Genomic DNA, 24,364 nt, shown 5'->3' with positions numbered 1-24,364 from the left:
GGGAGGTTAAAGTGCTGAGGAATACTGTTGAACCTTTTCCCGGCATGGGTGGGTTTCCTTATTAACCTTTCCCATTCTTTGCAACTGCTGGTCTCAGAACAAAGTCCGAGGGTTATATGTATTTTTGGCACAAGGGAAAAGAGACTTAGTATATGTAGTTCTCAAGCGTTTGCTTCTGACTGCTTTAAAAAATAGAAAAGAAAGTAGAAAGAACAGCTGGTGGTTTGGAAGGGAGCCACCCAGCTCCAAGAGAGGTGTGAGTTCTGAGCCTGTTTCTGCATCTTAGCTGTGGTGCATTGGCTGAAGAGGAGGCGGAAAATGCTGACTCATTCTCTAGTCAGTTGGTTTTCCTAATCCTCGGAGAGAAGAATTATACAGATAAGTTTATTAGAGCTTTCAAATGCCATGTCCCTTACTGCCAAAGGTATCTGACTTGAGGAAGTAGTATTCAGCACCTGCTTTCCCAAGGCGCTGAGATCAAGGGCAGAATCTGAACTCTGCTTATATCAGCTGTGAAAATCCAAGCGTTCACCTCCAGCTGGTTCAGTGACTATGTACAAATATTCCTTATGCAAGAAGAAAATCTAACATTAAGCAAGTGAGTTTCTATGTTTTCTTCATCCCAGGTTTCTGAATAGCTTGATCCAACATAAAGAAGTGATTTCACTTTTTTCCAAGAGAATGATATTAACCCTTTTTAAATGAAAGAACAAATTCCCAGGCTCCATGTAACTTCAGTTGTCTGGCAGCTGCCTTGCATACTGCTTTTTAATCCTCGCCTGGTCCCTGGGACGTGCTCTGTGTCAGAGTAGGTTTATGAGGTGCCTTCTCCCGACTCTGATTCTGGGTAACACCCTGATGGGACAAGCAGATGGTGCACTTCACTGCCTTTCACTGAGCATAAAGGAAGGAGAGAGAAGTCAGCGTAGAGATGGAACAATAGCTGCCTTTTTCCTGCGAAAGAGTCCAGCATTTCTTTTTATTTAAAAAAATTTTTTTTAACACTTATTTATTTTTGAGAGACAGAGACAGAGCAGGAGTGAGGCAGGGTCAGAGAGAGAAGGAGACACAGAATCTAAAGCAGACTCCAGGCTCTGAGCTATCAGCACAGAGCCCACTGTGGGGCTTGAACCCACAAACCTCAACATCATGATCTGAGCCAAAGCCAGAGGCTTAACCAACTGAACCATCTAGGTGCCCCAATAGTCCAGTATTTCTTTTCTTAAAATTTTTTAAAAAATGTTTATTTATTACTGAGACAGAGAGAAACAGAGCATGAATTGGGAAGGGGCAGAGAGAGGGAGAGACACAGAATCTGAAGCAGACTCCAGGCTCTGAGCTGTCAGCACAGAGCCCGATGCGGGGCTTGAACCCACAAACCGTGAGATCATGACCTGAGCCAAAGTCAGACACTTAGCCAACTGAGCCACCCTGATGCCCTGAGTCCAGTGTTTCTAATGAACTGTGCTGGAAAAAGAGAACAGAGATCGTTGGGCACTTGAAGCTTCTTGTGGTAGGGCTGAATAATGACAATGATATCCATGTCTGAATCCCTGGGAACTTCCTACACTCAAAGAGACTTTGCAGATGTGAGTGAAGTAAGAATCTGGAGATGAAGGATTATCCTGGGTCATTTGGGTGAGCCCCAAATGTAATCACAGGGGTCTTAGTCGAGGGAGGTAGAGGGAGATCCAACTACAGAAGAGGAAAAGGCAGCACCGTGACAGGCAGAGGCTGGAGTGATGCATTTTGAAGATGGAGACACAATCATGCAATGAGGGAAGCTTGAGGAAGTTTGGGTTTAGCCCTAGGAAACTGATTTCAGGGTTCTGACCTCCAGAACTTCAGGAGAATAGACACGCATTGTTTTAAGTCACTAGATTTGTGGTAGTTTGTTACAGCAGAAACAGGAAACAAATACAATAATAATATTAGTGGGTCCCATCTCGGGCTGATCATTAGAATCACCCCCAGAAATTTGTCAAACACAGACCCAGACCTAGTGAATGAAATTATTTGGCAGTGGGGCCCAAAATCTGGATATAAAAAGCTCTTCATTTTAGAAATGAGGAAATGAAGACTTGTAGAAGTGAAGGGATTTAAGAATGTGGAGGGGTCTATTTGAAATTTAACTTTATTATCTTTTGAATTTTCTTCCCCCCGTTGTGCTGCTTTTATGTAAATGTGATTTTTTTGGAGGCTTCGTGTTGATATATCTGTTAAAATGAAGAAATAAAAGCTGAGAAGTATATTTTTTAACTTATATAATGTTTATTGATTAGAATGATGCGATCTGGCTTTCTGTGTTTGGATTCCTGATCTCTAGAGCTAACCTTTGCTCGTAGAGATTAGACAGCGGGCAGGGAAGAAAGCTTTTGAAATTGAGAACAAAGACCAGCATGCAATTTGCATTGGTCTGCTGGTGCTGTGCATAATAAGTTGCTAAAAATTTCAGCAGGATAGGATTTTAGATATAATTTATTTATAAATGGTAAGGATGTTTCCAGCCCCTGCTGAACTCGCCCATAAGATTTTCATCGGGAAACAAAGTTCTGCTGCACTCTCTCTTTCCCAAGACTTCAGCTGCCGTTATTGATATGATGACCTTCTGATCTATTCACCTGGTCCTACCCACGCCCCTGAGATCCAGATCCATATATTCCAGGGCCTCCTGGGTATGTCAACTTGGCTGTCCCTGCAGCAGCTCAAATTTAGCTGAAACTCCCTTGGCTCCCAGAACATGCTGGGCTGTGCCCTTGCACTTGCTTTTGCCTCTGGCCTCCACCTCTTTTCACTTAGCCAATTCCAACTTCTCTCTTATGACTCAGCTGAGGAACAGCTTCCTTCAAGAAGTTTCTCTTGACCCTACCCACCCCAGACTCAGTTCCTTTAAGGTATTAATCTGTGGCATCAGTACTAACATATAATAGTTGCTGAATGAAAGAAAGAGAGTTCTTTCTCAGCATTTCCAACTCTTGGTCACGCATGAAGGTAAAGAAACAGACTCATTTACCTCTGTTTTGAGTGTTTTCAGGATCCCTATCAACTGGGGAGATAGTTGATTCTTCAAACTCAGCATCGGTTGAAGGGCATTAGGGAAGTGCTCAAATTCTGCATTCCTGAAAGAGCCTGGAGGGTGGCTCGCCTGGCTTGGTCAAAGTTCTGGAAAGTTCTACTCAGTTCCACATGCATGTGTTGGGCACTGATATAGCCCAGGCTGGACACTAGGTGTGGTTTTAGACACTGGGAAAACAGTCACTTTCCCTGGACTTAAGGCACGCATTCCAGTAGATGCCACTAAATCTCCTTTTGGAACTTGGGATTTGGATTCAGACAAGCCAGATTCTGATCCAGTCTCCGTTGCCTATAAGTGGGCAAGTCACTTAATCTCTCGAAACTTTCTTTTCCTTCCTGGTTAAATAGAAACAAGAGTGCCTACATCCCAGATCCATTTTGAGGATTACAATATGAGTTAGTTCATTAATAGCACATAACCCACACATATTTTTCAATTGCACATTAAATCATAAAAAGGAATTACTTCCTAGAGGAAGTGCTAGGCCAAGAGCCGATTGTGGATCCTCAAAATAACTGAATAGATTAAGCAAATCTAATTGGTCGGCTGGAGGAAGTCCAGGAAGCTGCAGCAACAGGAAGATATCAGGGAGTAGGGGCTGGGAAGCAGGCACTGAGAAATGTGTCTGTCCATGGTACGGAGAGGGCCCTTATGATGTCTACAAATTCCCAAGACAATATTTGAAATGAACAAAGGCAAAAGATGGACAATGAAGGCTTCATCTCTTTTCTTTATCACCTCTCCCTCAACACTCTCAGCTCCAGTCATGCCTGTGGACATCATGACAAGCCTTTTAACACAGAGGTTTAGAACAGGGCCTCTCTAAGACCTTCCTGACTCTGACACTCTGGGGTTCTCAGAAGCTTCCATAAATTCTGGCTGAAGAAGCCACAGCAAACTTGGCAGATAGTCTCTTACCTTCAACTCAGCCATCTTCCCTCTTCTACAGGCGTGATGACTTCAGGAAACACAGGCCCAGAGAAAGTATGAAGCTAAAATGCTTCTGTTTCTCTCTAATTCGCTCTCTGGGTGTTATTCCCACCACTTCACTGTGCTCAGTGATTAGCAGGCAGCTCCAACTAGCCACAAAAATTGCCTAACTGATTAACTAGGGAGAAAGTCCAGCACACTTGTTTTCAAGCTGCTTACACAATTGCCTTTGGTTTTTACTAAATCTAGGCTGTTTCTGGAAGAGTTTGCAGAGCCTGTCTTCTCTTCATCTGAGGTAAAGATAAGCCAATTATGTGTCCCAGTGAAGAGAAGGAGGCTTATTACTAAAGACAGAGACTGTAAAGCTCTCTGGGAAAGGAACTGTGGTAGTTGATGCATGCAGAGGCTTCCCTCCTCAGTCCTGACTCAGGTGTGGAAGGAACAGGGCAGGGTATTCATTCTCTGCAGGGCAGTGACAAAATGAACTGTGCTCTGGCACAGGTGTTTACACACAGTTGCTTGAAACAGGGACTGAGTCCGGACAGCTGAACAGAGGTGCCTCCAAGGCATGAACTGGGTGAAGTGTCCAGAGTCTGAAGCGTTGCACTGAAAGCAAACTGAAATATTTGCTACTATTGCTTTCATTTCTCAAATATATTTAGTGTTTTTTTTAAAATAAATTCTTCAAAGATTTTGTTTTCTAATACCTTTATCCTTCTAAAAGCAGACCAAGAGATTACTTTCCAGCCACCTTTTCCATGACTCCCTTGCCCTTCATCTTGGCTATTCCCCTTAGCCATGGGTAGACATCCACTTTGTGGCTAATTATGTTCAGGAAGAAAGAAATCATATCTCCAGAGTGCCTATTCATGCCAGATTTTTCCACAGAAATTATCTCATTTAATTTCACAAGATCAGTCTTGTAAACTGGCTTTATTATCACAAACTTAAGTGCAATAGACCAGGCAGGAAATGTAGGCTAGGTGGTATTTCAAAATAAGACTTTTATATGAAGCTCCAGTTATTAAACACTGGCAACTAGAAAACACACATGACTGAATGAATGGATGGATGGATTGTAGTGGATTGTGGTAGATTGCAAAAATGTCCATAATTTTCTCCCATCTTTGTATTCATGCTCTTTTGTAATGTTGATTTTGCTGCTTTTCACATGAAGAGATATGTCTTTTTCTTACCTCCTTGAATCTTACTTTGGTTAATAGCGAACACAGCACAAGCAGGGGCTTGAACGGTGCTTCTGCCTTAGGATTTGTCTGTTTCTTACTGCTTGAGATTACCATGCAGAGAAACTGGGCTAGTGTCCTTGAGAATGGGAAACCACATGAAGAGAGAAGTTGGTCTAGCACTAACTTCACCAGACATGTGAACGATGCATTCTGGCTGCCAGATAACTGCAGACACATGAATGATCCCAGGTGAGAATGGCAGAAGAACGACCAGCAAGACCTAGTCCAAATTGCTGACTCACAGAATTGTGGGAAAATAGAATGGTGTGTTTTGTGCTATTAATGGGGTGGTTTGATAAGAGATAACTGATAAAGTGATGTCAAAAAGACGCATGCAGGTTTGAAAAGATTATGGGACTCCAGCTTAGACCCTCTGCTCTCTATAAATGGGTCTAATTTACCGCCAGAGGTCCCCAGGCTCCAACATACTGCAGTAGCAGCAGGATGATTTGCCTGTGTATGAGGTGTTAGCACAGAGAGGGCCAGACTAAAGAAACAAATGACAGGTTGGTAGGAAACCAACCTGTGTGGACTGATGCCCGAGTTTCAGGCAGTTATAGGACATCTCAGCATATGTCAGCATAGACAGATGACATTGTGGTATTATGTAAGCTTGCTTCCCTGGAATTTATACACAAACCTGGGAGGAAGTGGTATGTGTTGGGGGAGGCCCCGGTTTTACTGAGGCTAAGTTTCTGTTACTCCTGCAGTATGTGGACTCAAAATAAAAAATGAATTCCAAAAAAAATATTTCTTACATCTGAGTTTATGAGTACTTTGAGCTTTCAATCTATCTATCCTGGAAGTTAGCCTTTGGCGGTTAGAGGGAAAAAATGAAAGAGGAGTCAATAAAAGACAAGGGAAAAGCTTTACTGCTTTATTTTTCCAGAGACTTCCTATGTTCTTTCCACTGAATCAGCTTTGAAGGCAGATTTAAGAAGTGTTTAAGCTCTTTCCTAGGGTGTGGGAGATTTCTGAAAGAGTAAGAAGTGGTCACAGATCCTTGACTAGATGAAAATTACTTTGAGGGGCTTGAAAATATTTGAAATTGAATAACCTATCATTAAACTTTATAGATTTCTCCTAACTGGCTTAACTATATTTCTTTTTTTATGATTTTATAAATATAATTCAACAAAACAAGTACTTGCTTTGTATAACTACTATGTGCCAGGCACTGTGCTATATACACACAAGGGATAGGAGAATAAATAAAACTCAGCAACAGATCTGATTTGAGGTCTGATGGTTTTCCACTTTAATTAATGTAATCACACACTCATTTCTTTATCTTACAATTATTGAGGACTTGCTACATGCCAGACCCTGTGAGATTCAGGGGTTACAAAGAGACTCAGTCCAGATCTCTATTAGGGCAGAACACTGGAGAAGGCTGAAATAAACAGGCCATTACAACAGAGGACCATACCTGCTGTGACAGGGATGAGCACAGGGTGCTACAGGAAGGATTGAAGGGCACCTAGTCCTGAGGAGGAGGGCAGGGAAGGCTTCCCAAAGGAGGTGATAACTAAGCCAAGCTGCACAGAATGAGTTGGATAGGGCATTGAGCAGAGGAAAGAATGTGTGCAAACACAGAGAAGTGGAAGGGCAGTGCATTCAAAGAGCCGTGTTTAGGGCAGAGTGGAGGGGTCTATTGAGGGAAGACTGGGAAGGGAACGTTTTGGCAGACATCTGAAGCAGCGGAAGAGGGATGCCGTCTGGGCAGGTGTCAAAGACACGCAGTGGAGGGAGCAGATTGTGTAGGGACAAGGCAAACATACACTGCATCAGAACAGAGTCACGATATCAAAGTTGTGAGCAATGAGAGCAAAGATGCTAAAAACCAGACAGGGGTGGATCGATTCAGTGAACGAATATAGGGAACACGTGAGGGGGAGAATTTGAAAAGGACCAGGAAGTGGAGATAGCAGGTTATCTGCTTCTCCCAGATTCTAGTAGAAAATAGGTTTACTCTCTGCAGAAGCTCCAGAAGAAAAGTCAGAGGAGTTCCAGACTCACAAACACCAGATTGTGGACAGCAGGACCAAAACCAAGTATAAGTAAGTGCTGAAACCTCTAGCCTCCTTCTTCCACTGCACTTCCTGAGAATGCTATCGGGAAGTGTTTCACCCTCCAGATAGGAGACTGGAAGATTCTTCTCTAGGACAGTAATCCACACGTACTGGATATTTTGATAAATGTTAAATACAAAAGGTAGTTTTTCTGGAAATGCTTCTTTTAATAATTGTTATTATTAAATTTATAAATTAATATTTAAAATTTAATTTATAAATTAAATAATAATTTAATAATGGTGGATGCCCTCCCCCATTAGTTCATATATCCATGGATTAGTAATTCTCATTTATGGTTCTTATTTCCAGAATGAGACATGATTCAACATCATTTACTCTCACTTTTTGGTTTAAAGATGTTAAGAAACTTTGTTCACATAGATAAGTAGATATGAATGGAAGGGATATGATTACATCACTCTTCTGAATCAAATATCAAAAATCACATAGTGATCTATCATTAAACATTACTTTGAGTAACCTATTGACAACTCAGGTTCTCCTTTAATTTTGTTGAAAGTAAGTAATTGGGGACCTGACTGAAAAAGGCTTGGTTATCCAGCTTTTGGAATCACTGACTTTAATTAAATGTTATCTTTTCACTTAGATGTGCCTTTTCTAACTCATTTAGTCAGAAAGGATTGAGAAAATAAATGTTAATTTTATATTCATTTGCCTGTATAATTATTTTTCACAAAAATGTTATTTTGATATTTTGATAGACCAAGCAAGAAGACTTGCCATGAAAGAATGTGCCACAGCCTTGGTTATTTCTTACCAAAACTCTCTTTGCTGTATCCTCAGGAACTCAGGAGCCTCTTCCTTGAGAGGTCTACATTTTTTTTTCTTTTTAAATAATTGTGTGAGAGGAACAAAGTCCTTAAATAAAACTAATATTTAGAACTGTCCTTTTGTTGGCATCCTAACACATTTACACCTGGGGCAATATACCACATTCCTACATAAGCAAGATGTTCCTTTTCCGTTGTGGGAAAAGGACAATTGTGAAAGAAAGCACAGGTGGGAAGTAAGAACTAGCACTGAGCTGCATTCACAAGAACAATTTTAACATACATAATGGAGATGGATGAGCTGGAAAAGGATTCTCCTAAAATTATCTGTGCCCATGCACCTCTTGGAGGGGACATGTGTACCCATCCCCATTGGAAGACCATCGATCCACATCGAGAAATTGGCAAACATTTCATTCTGGGAGCTGGGGACTGTTACAGGGTAATGTGAAGGAGCGTGACAGGTCTGGAGAGCAATCACTCAGGATGGAATTAGAGGAGTTACAGTTAGAGGGTTTCAAAAAAAAAAAAAAAAAAGATGGAACTGATAAATGTACTTGCTGGTACTGAGCAGGATTTTATGTCTTTGCTGGACTGCAGGGGTTTCGTCCTTCACCAATACTTACTGATGACTTTGGTAAGGCTTAGTGATTAGCCAGCTGAGACAACAAATATGGTATAAGAGAGGGACCATGTATGAGATGGCAAGCATCTTATTAGAAATAGATACACCTGGAATGTAGAACGTGGTCGTAATAAAAATGATAGTAGTACATGAAAAACAAACATCTCCTGTTTTCCCAAGAGAGGATGGGACTCTCATATCATGATTGCTGTCGCGTGTATAACCTTGAGAGGAAAGACTGGCTCACTTCATGAAGTTGAGATCAATTAAAGGAAGCCGAAGAGGAACTCTGATGAACTATAATGGTGCCACTAAGTACAGAGTCTATGTATTCTCTATGATAGGAGTTTATTATCTTTCTCAAAGTGTGGATCCCAGACCACTTGAATCAGAATCACGTGGTTTGTCTGTTAAAAATACAAAATCCTGGCTCTATCCTATATACATAGAATTGAGCAAGGAAGGGGGGGGCAGATAAAATCCCCGAATCTGCAATTTTAAGCACTTCAGGGGATTTTTATGCACAGTGGAGTCTGAAAGCCATTGCTTCAAGTCCTTAAATGGAGGTACTAATAGTAACTGGAAGCCAGACCCCCTTCATACTCTATGGAGCAGCCCTGGTAGGCTTCAGCTCCAATGTTGCATCAGGCAAACATACTGTGGCATATTTGAGGCTCAAGGTTCTCTTACGGCTGGATTGCCTGGAACATTTCCTCTCCTACCACACTGATTTAACTCAGTCAGGGGACTAGAGAGGAATCAATTTTTTATTTCCTTCTCCTCCTTCCCCGCAAACAGTATCCTCCTCTGAATTTTAACAGATATTAAATCAATGCAGACATCCTGTTAGACCTTCAAACTTCTTAAAATAGATGCTACCTGTGCTTTAAAATTTTCAATTAAACTAACATTTATTAAAAACCCATACAAGGTCCTCCCTAGGGGTGCTATGGCATATACTATTGAAACGGACACTCAAAACCTCGGTCATGGCAGCAATTAGGAGCTCTTCAGCTCCTTCTGATGGCCCGGAAAATCAGTTCCACACAGCCCATTTTCAAAATGGACAGAAAAACAGCAGAATCAAGGTACTGTCAAGGATTATGTTATGGATGCCTCAAGCTTAGGGACTTCTTAGTACCTGAGATAAAGTGATATGAATCAGCCCCTTTGGAAGCAGCAACTGTTTTCAGAGCACAGAAGTCGAGAGGCCATCCTAAATCTCAAGCTGGATTTCAACAAAGGGCCCTGCCACCTGACGGACAGATGAGTGACCGTATGCCTTCACGTCTGGTTGCCTCCCCGATGGGTAACAACACTGCTGAGACATCTAAATCACAACAGGAAGAAAACCTCTATTGCTAGTTACTTGTTCCATCTAGAAAATTAAAGATTTAATTAATACTTTTTAGGAAGTATTTTGGTATTTACATTTGTTGATTATCCAAAAGCAATTTTTGGGGCGCCTGGGTGGCTTAGTCAGTTAAACATCCGACTTTCGCTTAGGTCATGATTTCGCGGTTCTTGGGTTCGAGCCCTGACTGTGCTGACTGCCAGCTCAGAGCCTGGAGCCTGTTTCAGTCTGTGACTCCCTCCCTCTCTCTGACCCTCCCCTGCTCACGCTGTCTCTCTCTCTCTCCTAGAAAAAATAAATTAAAAAAAAAAAAACAAAAGCAATTTTGATGAGCGGGTCTCAGGAAATCTTAGCAAAAACTATTCTTCAAAACATTCATTTTCAAGAACTTTGGCTAATAACATTCATCTTGGCAAACAGCCTTGTTTTGCTGCTAATACTTGCAACAAATTTACCTAAGATTATTAAAAATTAATTTTTCTCAGAAAACTATAATTCAGGGAGTCAAGCCTCACAACAAGAAGAAATGGAATTGAGGGGTACTGTTAAGTTTTCAAGGCTGACCCTGAAGCCATCAGTGATGGGTTACTTTTATTTTTTAGTAAGGGAGAAAATAAAGAAGTTGAGATAGGTTTTTTAATTAAGGGAAAGAAGGAGGAAGAAAGGGGAGATAAGGAAAGGGTTATATATATTTTCACTTCTGTGTTGTATTATTTTTTCATAATGTATGCATATATGTATTTTTTAATTTATTGTTTAAAAGAGGAAAGTAATTTATTGTTTACAAAGAGCTTTAGTTGGGTCAGTTCTTTGCGTCTGCGTCTGCATAGCCTCTGTCACAACACACTTGAGCCAAACTCCACGCACAGATCCTGACTTGCATAGCTCTCCTTTGTGTCAAAAAAGGAATCAGGCCTCAGTCTTGTGGTTGAGAATGCAGACAGACTGCAGAATATTCTAGCTGATCAAAAGTGCTTTAAAAATCCTTCCCCAAATTCCTACAACTTCCTTTCTAAACGCACTGCCTAACCTTATTTTAAGATCCTCTTTTAGCATACCTTGATTTCCAGAGTACTTCTGAAATTTAATTAAAATGGAATAGAAAGTGAATTTCGTGTTTTTTGCGTAGTTTTAAAATGAGGAGCTGAAACTGTATACCTACTATTTTTTTCTAATATGGAGCAAAATCAGGAATGCAAAGACCTGCCTCAGAGCCAGAGAGTGGTTATGAGTAAAAAGGTGGTGCTGAATAAGGCAGCAAATTGCAGTTTTTGGAAACCAGGTCTATATATTAAAGAAGAACCAGGGCAGAGAGAATTAAACGAGCAAACAAGATGGGTAAAAAAAGGAACGATGAACAATTATGCATATGCACACATACACCACCACCCTCAAAAAACGTTGGATTATGAAATCTAAGAATCCTAGTCCATAATTCATGTAAATGTGTTGCTGTAGAACTTATTTTTACTTCTCTCCATAAATACATTGTTGACACAGAGAATTACATTCTTAGTTTACTGACTACAGTTAAGAGACATTTCAGGAGTTGACTTTTCCTTTAAAAAAATAAAAACAGTAGAGGCAGTAAATCTCTCTTATTGCCCTTGAACAGGTCTTAGATTTCACCCTGCCTATTTCCAAAGAGAAAACAATAAGACAGTGCAGACATCCGTAACCCAGAGTGAAGGATTTAGTGAGCTGTCAATTTCTCAGGGAATTCTCCTTTTCTGGTACTGCTGTTCTCTATGTATTATTAATCTATTTATATTTAACTCCAGCTATTAGTCCGCCTCTTCTAGCCACTGAACCATTTGCAAAGGAGAGGAGAGGGAGACAAGGGCTGCTATTATTAGGCCTCCTTGTGTGTGATGAGAGTGGAGACAATTAAATAACACCATTTTGCTTCTTTGAAAATGACAGAGATTGTTTGGGGTGGACAACCCAGGGCTGGTTAACATAACCTTTCCCCTCAAGAAGGTAAAACAACAGAGGTACATTTTTGAAGTCCTTAATTAAACCTTCAGCAAGGAGTGTGGGAAAATTACAGACCCATAAGAAACCTTCCAGTTCTGGGAAGATTAAATTTTTCCTGCAGCACTCTGTCACTGCTCATTTACTGCATCATTTTGACAACATCTCATATTTCCACAAGGCTTTTACATAATCTATAAACAGGGACAGAAAGGTGAGGAACAGAGAGAATAGGGACAAAGTTTGGACCTCCCACGCTGTCACTTCCTTTCAGCTTTCCATTAAAGGGTGAGGCTGAAGGGTGGCATTTTAGGATGATTCTGTTAAAAGGCTGAAATATTAACAATCAACACAACAAGAAGAAAGCTGTGCAAAACTGCCACTGCTTGCTCAGTCTTCCAGGATGGGTGTAATTCAGTCATAATGAAGGCTCTTTAACGTTCCTCCCCCAAACCTCTTTCGATCAGGAAAGCCTGGAATCTGTAGGCAAGAAAGATAATCACGTTAAGTCTCAAACAAGCAGAGTTCAAACGCTAAGAGTCCTTAAATATTTTTCCTTATTTTCTGTTTCTGTATGTCACCCTGTTGTTCCTTAAAAAAATCATCTCTCTGAGGTTTTACTCAAATAATAAAATAAATTCTACCAAACTGGAAAGCAATTGCCAACAAATTGGTGACAGTGTCATCTAAATCAGGGAAGATGAAGGTGAATCTCATAACACCCACCTATTGGACTTTTACATGAATTGTCTGCATTGTGATAAGTTTGTGACATATACCCTCTGGAGTCTTAAGCAAATGATCTTCTCCTATTACTTTATAATATAACCTTATCCCTATATTCTTTTTGTTTCTTAGAACCTTATTTTCCCTTGATCTGATATTTTTGCTTTTGTATTTAGCAGGACAGAAGAAAATGCTTTTGCCTACAAAGGACTTCCCTACCCTCCCACCCCGCCCTTTTTTAAACCACTTCTGAAAATAAATTTAGAAATCACCTCTATCCAAATTTAAGAGCCCACTTTATCAAGAATAGATACAGACCTGATTACCTTCCCTTAGAAAGTATCTCTTCTCTATGACCTGTGAGAAACAGAGATTTTAATAGCTTAGCAAACATCCTCAGGTAAGTAGTTCATGGCCGTAACCACTAATGGGACTAAAAGGCATATATCCAAATTAAGTCTTTTCAACAGCTATGGACATCTAGTTAAATAAGTTAAATCTAGTGCTAATATTATCAGGATTGTGGGCGTATTTCCATAAAAGCTTGCCTCATTACCAAAAGCATTAATAATAGATTAAAAATTAAGTGAATAAACAAAAATGGCTAAATCATCAGAGAATGCGATAATAACCCATGCAGCTCCCAGTGTACAGAAACAAATCTGGCTCAAAGTTTCCTAGCAGTCAGCTCAAAGATACAAAACAGAACCCGTAAGATAAAAGCGGAGCACTTTTACTACAATAGTATAGCTATTCCTTACAGACGAGTCTGTGTAATGTAGTGAACTGCCACATCCTTTGAGTAAACAGTGATAAATTTGGTAGGTCCTCAATGCAGACAGATGATACAACATCAAAGGCATTCAATTAGCTTCTTTCTATGCACTTAAACTGCACCCTTAATTCAGTAGCTTCAGAACTGTATTTGGTCAGCAGGAGAAATGAGGTAATGCAGTGGCTGTATCTGCACAAACCTATCACTACTATTGAAAAAAAACCTCTCAAAATACATGCCCTAATATAGTAAGTTTAAGAGCACCATGTTTCAGATGATAGAAAATAATTTTTAAAAATAATGAATTCTGTTCTAACACTTGAGAAACTGCACTGTTTGCAAAGGTAGTATGCTTTTCTTTTAGAGAGAGCTGTTGTGATTAAGAAAAGCCAATTGGAAAAGAATACAGATTAGGTGCAGATTAACTCTGCACTGGAATCCAGAATTATGAAGCTAAGAATTCCCCTGAATAAGAGCATGGCGTCTCCTTCCAGGACTGTGCCACCTTGATCTCACTAGCTTGACAGCCAAATCATCTGGATTTTTTCTACTTTTGAGGCTATGGGTTACTTTTAGCCACAAGAGACCCAGTGTAAGGTTGCATTCACTGGCCGCAGGGGTAGAAAACCTGGTTTGTGATTAGCATATATCTCAAAATACTTGATTCCATAAAACTCAAGAAGGGGCTGACTTTCTTTCCCTCCACAGCAGGTCAGGAAAACCCTGACCCAACTATATGGTTGATATAGTCGTTTCAGATGTACAACATAGTGATCTGACAAATATATATATTACAAAATGCTCACTACAATAAGTATAGTTACCATCTGTCACCATACAAAACTATTATAATATTATTGACTGTATTCTTTATGCTGTTCTTTTCATCCTTGTGACTTATTTATAACTTAAAGTTTGTACCTTTCTATCCCCTTCATCAATTTTTAAAAAATTAAAAAAATTGTTTTTAATGTTTATTTTTGAGAGAGAGAGAGAGAGCAGGTGAGGAGTAGAGAGAGAGAGAGACACAGGATCCAAAGCAGGCTCCAGGCTCTGACCTGTCAGCACAGAGCCTGACACGGGGCTTGAACTCATGAACCGTGCAATCATGACCTGAGCTGAAGCCAGACACTCAACCGACTGAGTCACCCAGGCACCCCCTTTCATAAATTTTCAAATTAATAAATTATTAACAAATTAAGCAATATATTGTGGGATCTTTCTGTGTCAGACAAAGATCTATAAGTTGCTCTCAGGGAGCAGAACAGTGTATCAGATGGAGGCCATGGATTTAAACTAAATGGAAGTTCTTATGTTTGAAGCTTGAAAATAATATGAAAGGAAAATCCAGTTCCTTGCACTGCTTCCCAACATTTTTCATGTTATGGCACATTTAGAAAATGCTATTTGTACAGCACACTGGGTGAAATGAAAGAGGCTGCTTATCAGTTAGCCTGGAGGGCTCTGGCTGCTTCAACTGAGGGCGTCACTATCTCGGCCCATGGATACTGTATTTGCCACACTCCAGTTGGGAAGTTCTGCAACAAAGCAAACATTTCCCAGTGGTCTCATATTAAATGGGGATGGGTGTGGGGCTTATCTTGTTATGACATAATGGACAAATGGGCCAAATATTAGATCCCTAAATAGGTAAAAGACACATGATTCACAAAGAAGAGCTATGAGGAGAGAAATGTTATTCTTGTCCCCTTAAAAGGAAATGTAATACAAGAATCAATCTTTTTCAATAATACATACAGAAATACATTCTCTTTTACTTTACTATGCAATGTCAACATTAGGCAAACAACTTAAACTTGGTCAATACTACGTGCAATGCAGCCCCATGGCCTTGTGAAGGAAAGACAAACAGTGCTCTAAATTATCAGTATGCTGAGTCATTCTACATTTTTATTCCAGTTCAGGACAATAAGATGATGCTAGCAAGAGTCAATATTTGGAATGCAAAGGTTTCTGATAGGGAAAATCAGGGAATCAAAAAGATGACATAATCCTAAAAGTAATAATAACATTTATGCGGAGAATAACAAGAGCTGGGAGAGCAAAAAGAACGCAGGGCTTTAAGCAGAATCTCCTGGGTTCAGTGCCTTTTGTGGGGGGTGAGAGCATGTGAATAAATATGAGAAGAGATGGAAAACAGGAAAACATAATTTGCTTTAAGAAGGGAAATTAGGTTTCTTTTAAAATAACTCATTTAAATCCAGTAGCTTTCATCCTTTGCTTAGAGAACACTGGTGATAAAATAAATACGTCAGCAGGCCTTGAGCAATTATACCAACAGATAAGAGAGATCGAAACAAGTGTTCAGGCTATGAAGTTCAGGATGAAGGAATAAAAGGACAAAGCATTCTACAAAAACTTTAAACTCTCATAATATATAAATTAAGTTTAAATATAACTTAATTGAAGCCATTACCTTATCAAAAAACCTACTGAGCTTGACGGCATTGGAAGACCCTGCAGCTAGGTACCGGGGATTTGTGCAGTCCTAGAGGATAAAACATAAGATCCACAATGAAAAGTTAGGAAACATAAGCTTCTTGTCAGTCATTCCTGTTCCTGTCGCACTTTTCTATAGTGACACGTCAGGCATAATACTCTCATAAAACATTCAAGTAATTTTCTTTTTTAAAAAAATTTTGATGTTTATTTATTTTTGAGAGAGAGATAGAGCACAAGCAGGGGAGGGGCAGAGAGAGAGAGGGAGACACAGAATCCGAAGCAGGCTCCAGGCTCTGAGCCGTTAGCACAGAGCCCGACGTGAGGCTCGAACTCAAGAACTGGGAGATACTGACTTCAGCCGAAGACAGATGCCTGACTGACTGACCCACCCAGGTGCCCCTCAAGTAATTTTCCAATGACGATGCACAAAGCAAGGAGGAAAGTGCTAAAGGAAGATAAGGGTGCTTTTGGTCATTTATGCTATGATAGAGCACACTGAACCAATGTATTCATCATCACATAATTCATAAAGGAAAAGAGGATTGCTAATCTTCCTAATAAGAAAATCAAGACACTAATCATGTGACCTACCTACCCTAAAAGCAGAAATAGAGCCAATAAAATCTTAAAACTTCACTTTTTAGTACAAGGTACTCAACAGCATCATCTAATTAAGTAGTATGCAGTTCATACGAAAAGCAGGAATCATGAAAATAAGGAGTTAGAAGACCAAAGAACAAACAAAACAGTTGCCAGGGATTGCTCACTCATTGAATGCAAAGTATCACATCTCTTGGTAGGCCATCAAGATAATAATAAACAATAAATATATTTTTTGATAATAATAAACAGTAGGTTTATTACTAAGTAACAATCTATTACTATTAAATAGGATTTTGAAAAATAGGGGAGGAAATGTGGCCAGAAAAGACAAAACAATTTGGAACATTACAATGAAGTAACTAGTAAATTACAATAATCAGTAAAGATCTCGAAAGGTTTATTATTCTTTTCCTGGAATTCCAGTGTTAAGTTGCCTTTGCTTGTCATCATTAATTTGCCACCTTAAGAGACAGAGCACTTTGATTTTTACCTCAAAAGCCACCTAAGTCCAAACTATGAGGGTATCACATAGGCTCCTTTACAAAGATGGTATTTGTCTTTCAGTTGTAGGTGGTCTATGTCCCTTGGGCAATTACTGAAATCACTGTTGCATTTATTTTGTTTTGTATGTAATCTCTAAGCTCACATGATTCCTTTGCAGTAAATTGTGTAATAATCACCTCTTTTACCCATATATAACACTTCAAGGCTCACATTTTTAATTTTGTCCGGAAACTATAACACATTTTCCAAAATCACACAAAAAAAGGGACTACAACAAACTTTTAAAAAAATCAGAGAGTACTAGAAAAATCAGTAAATTAGCCAGCAAGTTTTGAATCTGAGTATCTGTCCCAACATCTCTGGATTGTGTGACATTGGTTAGGTTACTAAGCCTTTTGAGCTTAGTAATTTGTGAAATGAGGATAACATAACAATACTTACCTCACAGGATTTTTGTGAAAGTTATATAAGATAATGCATGTTTGGCACATACATAGCAGATACTGAAATATTAATTCTCTTCTCTCTTCATTCTAAGAAAATGCTATCAGATTGAACTTTCAGGTACAAAAGCACCTAACATAATAAAAGTTAATTCCATGTATGGAGTAAATAGATGGAAACATCATTGTGGAAACTGCTGTACCTGAAATAACGTATGAACACATTTATATAGCAGTTGGGGCACATAAGAGACAAACCTTAGGTAGACTTATGTTAGACATGTTTTACAAAATGGATATTGATTACATAGTTATCACAGTGTCAAAAATCTTCAGATGATTCCAAATAGATCTGTAGTGCTAAATACAAAAACTAAAGCAAACAGCAAACAAGCAGAACCTCCCGAGACTGAATTCCAAGGCTCATGGTTTTATTGTTGACCAGGCTAGAGAAACCCTGTGATTTTAGGATGTGGATTTTAGAGTTGAAAGAGCCATCCGTCATTGATCATGGCTGAGGGCAAAGATGGAAGATTAATAGCTTTAAAATAGCTTGTCAAAGCTTGAGAAAGGAATATTAACTAGGGAAGATGCTTCAATATAATCACTTTGAAGTAAACAGAGAACAGAGAAAAATCTGCCCTACACACAATAAGCCTAACAGGATTTTAAAAAATAAGTAATCATCTTTCTTTTTATAATGTAAGCCAGTTTGCTTTTTTCAGTCACAAGATGGTAACTTTGATTCCATCGTTGATACATACATTTATGTTGATTTTTACTTTTAAAAATAGTTTTAAGTGAATTCATACAGTAACCCGAGATGCGAGCACTAATATTGTTCCATTACATTTTTACTTGAGGCTTTATATCTACTTGCTGAGTCTTTCTGACTGCTTTCTCTTTTTGAAACTCTTATCGAATTTTCCTCCTCACTTTTTCTTCCCTGCATCCTGAAAACCTTCTTGCTGTTTCTTCTGTATTCTTGAAGTTGTACATTGATAACCGGCCAAAAATATGCTGTATGTGAACTCTGTGGAGATCATGTGTGCCCAAGTACCACCATTTGAGTACCTTTACAGCTTGTTAACAATTAAAAGATGGTGCTGCCTTTGCAAGTAAAATAGGAAAAATACATATTTGGGTGACTGTCACAGAAACCCAGGCACGACAAACAGATACATTCCAAAATATGTGGAAAGTAATTGCTGGAACAAATTAAATATATTCAAAGGCAAATTTTCCACTGGAAACAATGTTGGAACAAAGTAACTTCAACACTTCTTCAACAAGGACATTATATATACTCTGTAACAGGAATCTTCTGAAAAATCATGGTCTAGTGCAACTAGGGACGACACTGACAGTGAATATGCCATGGTGGCAGGGGAGAAAAATAAGGCACCCCCACTGCAAAGCAGAATGTAAAAAAACAACAGAATGACAGGCAGAAGTGGATTCAATTATGGAGTAGAGATTGTTTGAACCAACCAGTGTTCATAACTGTGGATTCACTGAGTAAGGGCATCAGAATGACCCGAGTCATTAGCTAAAATTACAGAGCTCTGGTCCTCCTGTCAGACATTATGAATAAAAAGCTCCAGCGGTGGGGCACTTATTCAAATTTTTTCACAGCTACATTGATAATATAAATATGTAGTCAGGTTTGGATAACTAGTGATCTAGAGGATTTCTAAGAGTTCTTTCAGTTCCAAGATTCTAAATATTAGTTGGAGAATATTAAGTGGAAAATAGGCTTAATTGTAGACCACTGGCTCTGGAGTCAGGGTGCCTGGTTTGACCTCTATGTATAATCATGGCCTAGTTACCTCTCTCTGGCTCTATCCTCAGCTTAAAATGGAGTTACTTACTATACCTACCTTACAGTATTCATGTGAAGACAAATGTGAGATAAGGCACATAAAATACTAAATAGTGTGTAGTATACAATAAGTGCTCAGTAAATGACAGTCATTAGTAGAATTAAAAAAATTTTAATGTTTATTTTTGAGAGAGACAGACAGACAGAAAGTGAGTGGGGGAGGGGCAGAGAGAGAGGGAGACAGTATCCAAAGCAGGCTCCAGGCTCTGAGCTATCAGCACAGAGCCCAATGTGGGGCTTGACCTCCTGAATTGCGAGATTATGACCTGATCTGAAGTCAGACGCTTAACCAACTGAGCCACTTAGGTGCCCTAGTCATTAGTATTATTAAAGTACCACTAGCACCATATGTCTGGAATTGCCAATGCACTGAATTTGTTGCAGAAATCCTACTTGTGAACAATGACATATAAACCATGACTAAAGTTGCTGCCCAGGATCCTTCTCTGGGCAACACTACCTGGCTTATGTGAAAACTTCTCTAAACCTTTTTAGCATCCAGTTCAAATTTTCTCAGGAAGAAACTCAGTGCTCTGTTTGCATACAAATTTGTATTAACTACTGCTCACAAAGCACTCCTAGTTTACACAGTTTGTAGTTTTCTCATTTATTAATTTCTTTGCTCTTTAACTTAAATTCTGTAGTTTAAGAAGCTGAGAGGCTTTTCCTTTTTTTTTAAATATAATTTATTGTCAAATTGGTTTCCATATAACACCCATTGCTCATCCTAACAAATGCCCTCCTCAATGCCCATTACCCACTTTTCCCTCTCCCCCACCCCCATCCACCATCAGTTTGTTCTCAGTTTTTAAGAGTCTCTTATGGTTTGGCTCCCTCCCTGTCTGTAACTTCCCTCTCCCCCTCATAATGTTCTGTTAAGTTTCTCCAGTTCCGCATATGAGTGAATACATATGGTTATCTGTCTTTCTCTGCCTGACTTATTTCACTTAGCATAATACTCTCCAGATCCATCCACATCACTACAAATGGCCAGATTGCATTCTTTCTCATTGCCATGTAGTATTCCATTGTATATATAAACCACATCTTTATCCATTCGTCAGTTGATGGACATTTAAGCTCTCTCCATGTTTTGGCTATTTTGAAAGTGCTGCTATGAACATTGGGGGACATGTGCTCCTATGCAGCTGAGAGGCTTTTCTAAAGCAAGAACAATCAAGATATCAGTGACCCTTGTTACCTTAATTTATTTTGATTTTGGTGTGATCTTAAAAAGATCTTTTCAAGAAAAAGCCCAGGATTTACATTTTTCATAGAACAAAGTTTGAACATTCCCACAGATCAGCATATAAGAAGGTTGAATTGACTGTTTCCTATCTGACAGTCTATGTTGATTCCAATCTTCACTACATATTGTACCAGAACCCAAATGCCTGATTTTAAGTATAGAGCTTCTTTCATGAGACTATATGACTTACGTCTTCAGTTTTGGCATTACCTAATGATAACACAAATATGCATGAGTGAAAAATACATACCAAATTAATTTCTTCTGCATTGAAATCCTCAGCTAGGAAAGCAGTCCTAGTTAAAACTTCATGGCGCTTGGTTTCATGAATCTGATCCAGTTTAGTTCCTATTACCAACAGTGGGATTTGGTTATCAGCAAACTGTTCCCGGTCATAATCCCTATAATAAATAATAATGAAGAGGTGAATAGAATTTACCTTTCTGATGTAGATGTATAACGTTTAAATGTAAGTAGCTTATACTATTTTACTGAGACTCACTGACTTTTGCTTACCTACCACCTATAAACCTACTTTTCTCCTGATTTCTTCCCATCCTCACCATCTATTAGAGTTCCAACTATTCATCTAACTACTCAAATTTCATTTTCATCAATCTTTATGGACTACTTGAATAACTGAATGCGCACCAGGTATATGAAGATAGGTTAACTTGACCTCTCCCAAAGCTCTGTCCTCTCAGGCTAACAGCTCAGGAATTCTAGCTAGATGCACAGAGCAGATTCAAACCTCAATGGAGCAAAAACACAAGAACCTAGCACGGCACTCAAACCTTTTGCCAGAGGGGAAAATGACAAGCTTCTGGCTATGCATAAGCTCTATACCTACCATACATATTTTTGTCTATGAATAGTAAAGGAAAATAGATCATTTCAGGAAATTAAGAAACAAGGATGCTGAAGGCCAGAAAAACTGACCATAGATGATGCTATTGCCTGGGAAAAGATGGATTCAACAAATGGAAAAGAAGCGGCTAAAATGCAAAATGAATACTAAAAGGAAAGATTAAGTGCCAAATAGTTGTTTGTGCTGACACAAGAGCCATGGGAGAGACATTATGCATCACTTATGGTTAGTGGTCTTGGGTCACTAGCTATAACAGCCTCTTTTTTTTTTTTCCTATTTTTACCCAAAGGACAGAGTGGTGTTCCTTCTATTACTGAAAGGAATATGGAGCCAACGTTGTTCAACTAATTCAAATTCTATTCACATATGAGAAATAAAACAGATTTGGATTCCTGACGTTATAAGCTCAATTAACAGTAGTCAGCAAAATCTGACTGCAAACACCTTATGACAGCAAATCAATACTGCACAATATAATCAATACAACCCAGGTGAGCCTAGCTTTTCTTCTTCCTTTGACATTATCTTTTTTTCTCTTTAAATAATCCATACTGGGGGTGTGTAAGTGTGTTAGTGCAAAATTACCACATCTTTTCGCCCTTTGCAATAATCTTACAGAGTCTCAGTTACTGCCTAGCCTTGGAACACAAGTGTTTTGAACTATGTAACCCACCGTTCCTTAAAAATACTGTATTTATTGCATCAAGCCAATAATAGCTTGAGTTCCAGGCCTTTGATTCTTCTTATCAGCATCAACATTGATGTAGGAATGAAGTGAAAATCTGCTTTATTAGAGAATAAAATTTTGAGAGTGTCCTCCTTTAGAAATATTTCCAATACTAACTGGTTCACATACAAATTTTTGTTTGTGAACAAACAAAACAAACAGATATTTTATCAGCCATCATCTATGATAGACATCTATATCTGTCACTTGTAGTCTTGTGTAATCTCTTATATATGAACAAATATATGTATTGTAGATATAACATATACATTGCACATAATGGATATGTTGTGCATCAACATACACATGTATTATATATGTAACATAACAGATATATGGTGCCATACACATTTAATTTATTCTATTGTTTCTTTTTTTAGCTTTCCTTTTTATTCACTTTTTCAATGAATCTTATATCCAGTTTGAAATTTGATCTTGAAATCCCTATTTTAAAAAAAACATTAGATGAAAAACTGATGGGGAATTTTATCACGGATGAATAGGGCTGGTAACAAGTCAACATTACAAAGAGACAGACAGTCAGGTATAACACCACTTGGGCAAAAACAAAAAACAAAAACCCTGCATCTTTTAGACTATCTTTTTATATTTAACTATCATTTTAGAGAACATTTAGGATTTAGAGAAACAAGGTAAATAGGCACTATAGGGATACAGTCAGCAAAATCCAGAATACAAGAAACTCTATTGGACAAGCAAGCCATCTTTCACAGACAAACTGCCAGAGAGCAAAAGAAAAAAAAAGGGGGTGGGGAGAGGAACGGGAATGTAAGATTAAAAGGCACTTAACAAACTAAATACAATGAATAGATCTTATCTAGATATTATTTTGAGCAAACCAACATTTATGAGACATTTGGGAAATTAAAATAACATTTAATAGTAAGGAATTATTGTTAAATTTTAAGTGTGACAATTATATTTTGGTTATATTAAAAAAGTCCTTATCATTTAAAATTATACACAGAAGTATATATAGATGATATACAATGTCTAGAATTTGCTTTGAAAAATAAATGGATAAACATACTGTGTTCATGGATTGGAACACGCAACAAAAATTCTTCCCAATTTGATTTATAGATTTAATGCAATTCAATCAAAATCCAAGATGAATTTCTGTCAATATAGAAGACTGGTTTCAAATTTATATGGAAAAGCAAATGAACTAAAATAGCTAACCAATTCTGAAAAGGAAGGAACCACACTGTCTAATTTGAAGACTTACTATGCTACAATAATGAAGAGTGTTTTAGGAGTGAAGGGACAAACACACAGACCAACTGTACAGAATCAGAGAGTCTTGAAATAGAACCATATAAATATGGCCAACTGATTTTTGGCAAGAGAGTAAAAGCAATTCAATGGAGAAAGGATAATCTTTTTAACCAATGGTGTTGGAACAACTGGACATTCATATACAAAAGTCAACCTCAATCAAAACCCCACACCTCATATCTCACTCAAACCAGATCACAGATCTAAAGGTAAACTTTCAACAATAAAGTTTCTAAAAGAAACAGCAGAAAACCTGTATGATCTGAGATTAGGCAGAGAGTTGTTAGATTTGATACCTAAAGCACAATGCATAAAGGAAAATGTTGAGAAATCAGACGGCATCAAGATGAAAAACTAATGCTTGAAAGACAACTGGTAAGAGAATGAAAAGACAATCTTTAGATGGGGAGAAAAAAATTTCAGATCAAACATCTTACAAAGTGTTATTGTGTTCGGTATATTCCTGTGATTGCTGTAACATTTCACACTAAAAGTGAAGTAGTCTGGGCTTACCCATTTGTTACCAACACTCCAGTTGGCACCAAATCCCTGTTGAGAGCTTCCAATGACCAACGATACAAGTTTTGGGATGACTTCTTATTTGTTAAGTCATGTACTAAAATAATACCTAAAATAACCAAAGAAAATAATGTCAATACTGCAACAATTTCTCTTCACAACTGGCAAAGTGAGGCTAAGTAAATACAAGGTTGCTGAAAAAACCTAGCATTCTAGGATGATTAACAAACTCAG

The 24,364-nt window shown here is 38.5% G+C and overlaps 2 protein-coding genes across 3 annotated transcripts in view; both read right to left on the bottom strand.

Annotated features, from left to right (window-relative positions):
- HGD (homogentisate 1,2-dioxygenase) overlaps nucleotides 1-4,022 on the bottom strand; it is a 43,107-nt gene extending 39,085 nt beyond the window's left edge. Inside the window, exon 1 of the mRNA XM_039248882.1 lies at nucleotides 3,995-4,022. Within this exon, the coding sequence (XP_039104813.1) occupies nucleotides 3,995-4,009 (15 nt within the window). The 5' untranslated portion in view covers nucleotides 4,010-4,022. The remainder of the gene's footprint in view (nucleotides 1-3,994) is intronic.
- A 6,808-nt stretch (nucleotides 4,023-10,830) lies between these two features.
- Nucleotides 10,831-24,364, bottom strand: part of RABL3 (RAB, member of RAS oncogene family like 3) — a 35,669-nt gene continuing 22,135 nt past the window's right edge. Inside the window, exons 4-8 of one of the 2 annotated variants that reach the window (XM_039248908.1) lie at nucleotides 24,125-24,239; nucleotides 20,968-21,118; nucleotides 16,011-16,082; nucleotides 13,117-13,155; nucleotides 10,831-12,552 (exon numbers count right to left, since the gene is read on the bottom strand). In XM_039248908.1, coding sequence (XP_039104839.1) covers nucleotides 12,487-12,552; nucleotides 13,117-13,155; nucleotides 16,011-16,082; nucleotides 20,968-21,118; nucleotides 24,125-24,239 — 443 coding nt within the window. In that variant the 3' untranslated portion in view covers nucleotides 10,831-12,486. The remainder of the gene's footprint in view (nucleotides 12,553-13,116; nucleotides 13,156-16,010; nucleotides 16,083-20,967; nucleotides 21,119-24,124; nucleotides 24,240-24,364) is intronic. The other variant, XM_039248909.1, reaches the window with a different exon arrangement.

This window comes from Hyaena hyaena, unplaced genomic scaffold (assembly GCF_003009895.1).
Source record: "Hyaena hyaena isolate Hyena2069 unplaced genomic scaffold, ASM300989v1 scaffold_321, whole genome shotgun sequence".
Classification (NCBI taxonomy): domain Eukaryota; kingdom Metazoa; phylum Chordata; class Mammalia; order Carnivora; family Hyaenidae; genus Hyaena; species Hyaena hyaena.
Note: the sequence above shows the minus strand (reverse complement) of the source record. Positions and strands in the feature narration are given on the sequence as shown.